The sequence below is a fragment of the Oncorhynchus mykiss genome, chromosome 2, assembly GCF_013265735.2.
Source record: "Oncorhynchus mykiss isolate Arlee chromosome 2, USDA_OmykA_1.1, whole genome shotgun sequence".
NCBI classification, from domain to species: Eukaryota; Metazoa; Chordata; class Actinopteri; order Salmoniformes; family Salmonidae; genus Oncorhynchus; species Oncorhynchus mykiss.
In genome coordinates, this window is record NC_048566.1 from 77,961,123 (window position 1) to 77,969,044 (window position 7,922).

General features: G+C 41.4%; 1 protein-coding gene across 1 annotated transcript; it reads left to right on the forward strand.

The window, feature by feature from the left end:
* Nucleotides 1–2,378: 2,378 nt before the first annotated feature.
* LOC100135906 (vitelline envelope protein alpha) lies at nucleotides 2,379–7,922 on the forward strand. Its single transcript, NM_001124273.1, is given in 8 exon segments — nucleotides 2,379–3,119; nucleotides 3,398–3,585; nucleotides 3,857–3,954; nucleotides 4,342–4,502; nucleotides 4,818–5,010; nucleotides 6,896–7,049; nucleotides 7,390–7,462; nucleotides 7,762–7,922. Coding segments are annotated over 8 exon segments (1,692 nt in total). The 5' UTR covers nucleotides 2,379–2,392; the 3' UTR covers nucleotides 7,860–7,922.

Sequence of the window (7,922 nt, forward strand, 5' to 3'; positions counted from 1 at the left end):
CCAGCCGTATGTAATACGACTTAAGATTTCCTGGGGTAACAAAGTAAGAAATAATTCATTAAGAAAACAAAATACTGCATAGTTTCCTAAGGACTCGAAGCGAGCCGACCATCTCTGTCGGTGCCATCTCCATAGGAGATCTACACAGGAGTTGCTTACCAAGAAGACAGTGAATGTTCCTGAGTGGCCAAGTCAGTTTTAACTTAAATCTACTTTAAAAGATATGGCAAGACCTGAAAATGGTTGTCTAGCATTGATCAACAACTAATTTGGCAGAGCTTGAAGAATTTTGAACAGAATAATGGGCAAATTTTGTACAATCCAGGTGTAGTAAACTCCAGAAAGACTAAAAATTATTGACTTGGGGGTGTGAATACTTATGTAAATTAGATATTTCTGTGTCTTATTTTCAATACATTTGCAAAAATGTCTAAAAACATGTTTCCACTTTGTCATTATGGGGTATTGTGTGTAGATTAATAAAAACTGTAACACAACAAAATGTGGAATTAGTCAATGGGTATGAATACTTTCTGAAGGCACTGTATGTACTTGTGTCCCTGCTTACAAATATCTGTGCATCTGGATAGATGAAAAGCTGTCTTTAAAAAAGCATATTGATGAGTTAGTTAAGAATCTGAGAATAAAAATGGGCTTTTCTATAGAAATACAGTAAGTCCTGCCTCTCGCTAAATAGTAGAAAGCAGATTATTCAGTCGACATTACTATCGGTCCTAGACCATGGCGAAATCATATATATGAACGCAGCTGACACTTCATTAAAGCCGGTAGATGCAGGTGATCATAATGCACTGTGCTTTATTACGGGCAACAATTTTAATACTCATCACTGCATTTTCTAGTAGAAAGTTGGTTGGTCCTCTTTGATGTCACCTAGGTTGATACATTGCTATGTTTTCATTTATAAAGCCATTTGACAAAAAGTCCCACTGTACCTAACATCATTACTGAACTTTTGACATGAGTTACCAAACCTGGTCTCATGAATGGCTAACTCTGGAAATTCCTTTTGTCTCTAATTAGTTAGGTAAATCAGTTTTTTTATGATTGTGTTTTTCTTTCTGCTTGCATTTTGTGTTTAGATTTGTGTATTTCCTGTAAAATTATCCTTGATAACATAAAGGTTAAATAGTATAAAAAAGTTTTGTAGGAATGCTGTTATTTTCTTTGAATGATTCATTTGGTCGTTGGTAAACATTATAGGAAGAACCTACTACTGAAAGAGACACGAGAAACAACATTGAACTTTGCAAAAGCCCACCTAAACAAGTCTAAATCCTGTGAAAATGTTCTGTGGACCACTGAAACAAAATTAGAGCTATTTGGCAATACAGATCAGTGCTATGTTTACAGATGACCAAATTAAGCTTTAAAAGAAAAGAACACCCTCCCTACAATCAAACATGGGGAGGTTTGTTTTGCTTCCTCTGGTACTGAGGACCTTGAACATGTGAAAGACGTAGTAGATTATCAATGTGTTTTTGGTAAACTAGTGGGTGTCTGTTGAAGGTTGTGGGTCTTCCATCAGGACAAAAACACAAACACACATCAATAAACAACAGGAATGGTTAAAAAATTAACACTGGACTGTTCTGGAGCGGCCAGCGATGAGTTCAGATCAGAATCCCATCAAAAACCTATGGTGAGATATTTTTCACAGATAACTCCAGTACCTGAAAATAAGTACCTGGATGTTCATATGTTCTTCAGATTTTGTGTATGAGATCTGAAAACAGTAGTTAGAGGAAGGCACCACTCAAACATTGAAGAATTAGAGCAGTTTGAAGAGTGACTGAAGAGTGGGACAAATTGCCATTAGAAAGGTGCAGCAAGCTCATTGATGGCAACAAGAAGCATTTTCTGGTGGTTCTGCAATGCTGACAATCCAATAACAACATGTCTAGACTGAAGTTTTTTTTAAATGTCAACTTATTTTTGAAGAAATAGTGAATTATTTAAGAAAAGTGAAAGGGTGGCAATATATTTATCTATATTAGAAATAGAATACAATAGATACATTTGTGTCTATTATTATTTATAAAATGTTTACTTCTTGAGTGTAGTTCTGCACACCGTGTGTACCTGCAAAATAAACATTTGTTAACAAATACAATGTTACGGTCACAAAGACCTTCAACTCTGGTCAAAGGCATGTCAGAGATCTATGTGACCTGAACATTGCGTTTGTCAATAAATGTTTGGGACTTCAGAGTGTGGAAAGCCTTGATTCCTCCGAACTGGATGTGAATGATTGGTCAGCCAAGGAGGTGGGGCTTTTCAACAGTTCAACACACCCCACTATGTATAAAAGCAGCAACAAGTGGCACAGTGAGCCTTGTGGGTTCCTCGGATTGTCTCTTGTTCTGAATCCATGGCCTTGCAGTGGAAGGTTGTTTGTCTCGTAGCAGTGGCCATGCTTGGCTGTCTGTGTGACGCTCAATTGAAGTGGCCTTACCAACCCCCTCAGAACCCTGCCCAACCCCTTCCTCCGAGGCCTGCTGAACCTCTTCCTCAGTGGCCTACCCAACCCCTTCCTCAGAGGCCTGCTGAACCCCTTCCTCAGAGGCCTGCCCAACCCCTTCCTCAGAGGCCTGCCCAACCCCTTCCTCAGTGGCCTGCCCAACCCCTTCCTCAGAGGCCTGCCCAACCCCTTCCTCAGAGGCCTGCCCAACCCCTTCCTCAGAGGCCTGCCCAACCCCTTCCTCAGTGGCCTACCCAACCCCTTCCTCAGAGGCCTGCTGAACCCCTTCCTCAGAGGCCTGCCCAACCCCTTCCTCCGAGGCCTGCCCAACCCCTTCCTCAGTGGCCTGCCCAACCACTTACTCAGTGGCCTGCCCAACCCTTTCCTCAGAGGCCTGCCCAACCCCTTCCTCAGAGGCCTGCCAAAACCCTTCCTCAGAGACCTGCTCAACCCTTTCTTCAGAAGCCTGCCCAAAACATACCTCAACAGATACCCTACACCAAAGGCGACACAAAACAGACCTGTGAGGTTGTGGACAAGGACAAGGTGTTGTGTGGACTTTCTGGCATCAATGCTGCCCAATGCCAGGCCATCAGCTGCTGTTTTGATGGACGAATGTGCTTCTACGGGAAAACAGGTAGGTGTCAGACCATGCTCATTTTACTCTAGAACTCTTACTCTCAAGTTGTAACAGTGCGATTTTACTTAATGTTTTGCCCCCTCAGAGAAACTAGTATGTTTCTCTTAACCAGAAAACTAGTAATTGGATTGTGAACTCTTCACTCTCAACAATTTCACTTACCCACTTAGATATGGCCATTTTGTATCCAACAATCAACATGCACCAAAATGCTCCAGTTTACTCAGCGATTAGTACTACTAACTTCATGTTTCTCCTATGCTCCTTATCACCAGTGACTGTCCAGTGTACCAAGGATGGCCAGTTTGTGGTGGTGGTTTCCAGAGATGCCACTCTGCCTAAACTTGAGCTAGATTCCATCAGCCTGCTAGGGGCAAACGGAGCCCACTGCACCCCTGTCGGCACTACATCTGCCTTTGCCATCTACCAGTTCAAAGTTACTGAATGTGGAACTGTGGTGACGGTACGTATGGCCAGGGTTTGTTTTCAGTACAATGATACGGCATCTTAACCAGAGAGTTACTGTGTTGCTCTAGCACCTAATTCAGATAATCAAGGTCCTAATAAACAGCGGATTAGAAGAATGGAGTTTGTTAAAACAGGGCAGGATTAAAAGCTTACTTACCCAGTAGCTCTTCTGGAGGAGGGTTGACTATCCCTTGGCTATATAATGAGTTAGAAAGTACTTATTTCTACTTTTTATTTCTACAATGTGATGCATGGTCTGTCTGCAGGAGGAACCTGATACTATTGTCTATGAGAACAGGATGTCTTCTTCATATGTAGTGGGGAATGGACCCTTCGGCGACATTACCAGGGACAGCCACTATGAGTAGGTGATCTTTGCCTAAAATGGGGTGTCATGCCCAATTAAATAAAGGTAAAAAAACTAAAAACTAAACATTCATATGCATATATATACAGTGTTTTTAAGTTATTAAAAATGTATATGGCATTCATAATGTATAATAATTTGTTCTTCTCTCTATGCAACAACATTTCAACTGACTTACAATGGCTGGTATTTAGTCAGGACCACTATGAGATGATTATAAGCTTGAGGGTACATGCTCATAACCTCATTACTGCCTCATAACGTGTTATACCTGTTATATAACATGTTATACGTGTTATACCCCCCCCCCCCCCAAAAAAAAAAAAAGAAGTGGTGATATGTGATGTCTCTCTGATAGCTCTGAATATATTGCTTTATTCTCAGCCTGCTCTTCCAGTGTCGGTATACTGGGACTTCTGTTGAGACACTGATTATCGAGGTGAGAACGTATCCAAACCCCAACCCAGTGGTCAGTGTTGATGCAGTTCTCCACGTGGAGCTCCGACTGGCCAATGGACGTTGTCTCTCCAAGGGATGTGATGAAAGTAAGTCATAGTTTTGATATTGTTCCTGTGTATCTGATATGAGGTATACGGTCAGAGTTCATGTGAGTTTTTTCACCAGTTGTTCAGGTTTTCTGCAACACTTAATATTTTTGTATTGTATTTTATTTATTTTTTTACTAAAATATGAAGTATATATATATATATATACTTTAAAAAAGTATAAAGGGAGAAAGCCTGATATGAACCTAATGATGATGGAGTAATGATCACTTTTCCAAGTGCATGGTGGTTTAAGTGATTTACAGTCTATTTTAAGGTGAACTCATCCACTACCAATGTGATTTTCCTCCACAGTGCAAGAAGCATACACCTCTTACTACACGGTGGCAGACTACCCTGTCACCAAGGTCCTCAGGGATCCCGTGTACGCTGAGGTTCGCATCCTGGGGATGACAGATCCCAATGTTGTCCTGATACTGGAGCAGTGCTGGGCCAACACAAACCCCACAGGTGAAAGGCTGCCCCGGTGGGACCTTCTAGTTAATGGGTAACTAAATACTCTATACTTTTTAAACTTTTCGTTTTATATATATATATATATATATATATATATATATATACAGTGGGGCAAAAAGCTATTTAGTCAGCCACCAATTGTGCAAGTTCTCCCACTTAAAAAGATGAGAGGCCTGTAATTTTCATCATAGGTACACTTCAACTATGACAGACAAAATTAAAAAAGAAATCCTGAAAATCACATTGTAGGGTTTTTTATTAATGTATTTGCAAATTATGGTGGAAAATAAGTATTTGGTCAATAACAAAAGTTTCTCAATACTTTGTTATATACCCTTTGTTGGCAATGACAGAGGTCAAACGTTTTCTGTAAGTCTTCATAAGGTTTTCACACACTGTTGCTGGTATTTTGGCCCATTCATCCATGCAGATCTCCTCTAGAGCAGTGATGTTTTGGGGCTGTTGCTGGGCAACACGGACTTTCAACTCCCTCCAAAGATTTTCTAAGGGGTTGAGATCTGGAGACTGGCTAGGCCACTCCAGGACCTTGAAATGCTTCTTACGAAGCTACTCCTTCGTTGCCCGGCGGTGTGTTTGGGATCATTGTCATGCTGAAAGACCCAGCCACGTTTCATCTTCAATGCCCTTGCTGATGGAAGGAGGTTTTCACTCAAAATCTCACGATACATGGCCCCATTCATTCTTTCCTTTACATGGATCAGTCGTCCTGGTCCCTTTGCAGAAAAACAGCCCCAAAGCATGATGTTTCCACCCCCATGCTTCACAGTAGGTATGGTGTTCTTTGGATGCAACTCAGCATTCTTTGTCCTCCAAACACGACGAGTTGAGTTTTTACCAAAAAGTTATATTTTGGTTTCATCTGACCATATGACATTCTCCCAATCTTCTTCTGGATCATCCAAATGCTCTCTAGAAAACTTCAGACGGGCCTGGACATGTACTGGCTTAAGCAGGTGGACACGTCTGGCACTGCAGGATTTGAGTCCCTGGCGGCGTAGTGTGTTACTGATGGTAGGCTTTATTACTTTGGTCCCAGCTCTCTGCAGGTCATTCACTAGGTCTCCCCGTGTGGTTCTGGGATTTTTGCTCACCGTTCTTGTGATCATTTTGACCCCACGGGGTGAGATCTTGCGTGGAGCCCCAGATTGAGGGAGATTATCAGTGGTCTTGTATGTCTTACATTTCCTAATAATTGCTCCCACAGTTGATTTCTTCAAACCAAGCTGCTTACCTATTGCAGATTCAGTCTTCCCAGCCTGGTGCAGGTCTACAATTTTGTTTCTGGTGTCCTTTGACAGCTCTTTGGTCTTGGCCATAGTGGAGTGTGACTGTTTGAGGTTGTGGACAGGTGTCTTTTATACTGATAACAAGTTCAAACAGGTGCCATTAATACAGGTAACGAGTGGAGGACAGAGGAGCCTCTTAAAGAAGAAGTTACAAGTCTGTGAGAGCCAGAAATATTGCTTGTTTGTAGGTGACCAAATACTTATTTTCCACCATAATTTGCAAATAAATTCATTAAAAATCCTACAATGTGATTTTCAGAATGTTTTTTCTTCTCATTTTGTCTGTCATAGTTGAAGTGTACCTATGATGAAAATTACAGGCCTCTCTCATCTTTTTAAGTGGGAGAACTTTCACAATTGGTGGCTGACTAAATACTTTTTTGCCCCACTGTGTATATATATATATATATATATGTATGTATGCATGTGTGTGTATTCAAAATTAAAAGCAAGTAATTTAAATAAACTTCTAAATCCAGCTATTCTTTTTGAAGTTTGTGAACGATATAGTACTCTGATTGATCCATTTCTCCCCAGTTTCTGTCCTAGCTGGTCTCTGGTGCTCCTCACCATGACTCTCTCTCTCTCTGTGCGTTTATCTCCCCCCAGGTGTCCCTACCAGGATGACCGTTACCTGACCGTGCCCATCCGCTCGGACAGCTCCTATTTCCCTCCGGGAGAATTCTTCTCCCACTACAAGCGCTTCCTCTTCAAGATGTTCACCTTTGTAGATCCCACATCGATGGTCCCCCTGCAGGAGAACGTAATGAATGCAGTTCAATCCTAAATCACATTAGAACCCATAGAGACACTTGTGTAGATCTGAAAGCGTTGCATAGATGTAAAGATGGTTAAGATTCCACCTAACATCCCCTAGACCAATGTGTAGCTATTACCATATTGCTTGAACATGTACCTATTTTATACATATTGTAGAGTGCTTCCTCATACACCTATAGTGCTTTAAACATAAATAAAAACATCACAATCAGGTGAAGGAATACCTAACATAGATATAGACATAACCATGGTACAAATCAATGTAGACAAGGCTCTGTCGACCAGCTCCAGAGATGTAGCTGATTTCATTTCTGTCTCACCAGGTGTACATCCACTGTAGTGCAACAGTGTGCCACGCTCTAGCAGGCTCCTGTGAACAAATGTGCAACAGGCAAAGTGAGTGGTGCGCATGAGGACCAGGCTGTCATGTTTACACTGTGCAACAGTTTGGAGTGTGTTTTTATTGGCACAGGGGGTTGGTGGCACCTTAATTGGGGAGGATGGGCTCGTGGTAATGGCTGGAGCAGAATTAGTGGAATGGTATCAAACACATGGTTTCTATGCATTTGATGCCATTCTATTCGCTCCATTCCAGCCATTATTATGTCCTACACTCAGCAGCCTCCACTGGAGAGTGGTTTATTTGAATCTTTAGTTTGGAGTCTGTCTGTGGTCTGACTGTCTTTTCTCTTCAGGGAGAGATCTTTCTGCTCAAGGCCAAAAGAAGACTAAAGGAGATGTTGTGGTTTCCAGTCAAAAAGTCATCATGATTGACCCACGTTTTTATGCTTAAATCAAATGTGTTATATGCTCCTCATTTATATGGTCTGACTTGACAATAAAAGATGAGACATCT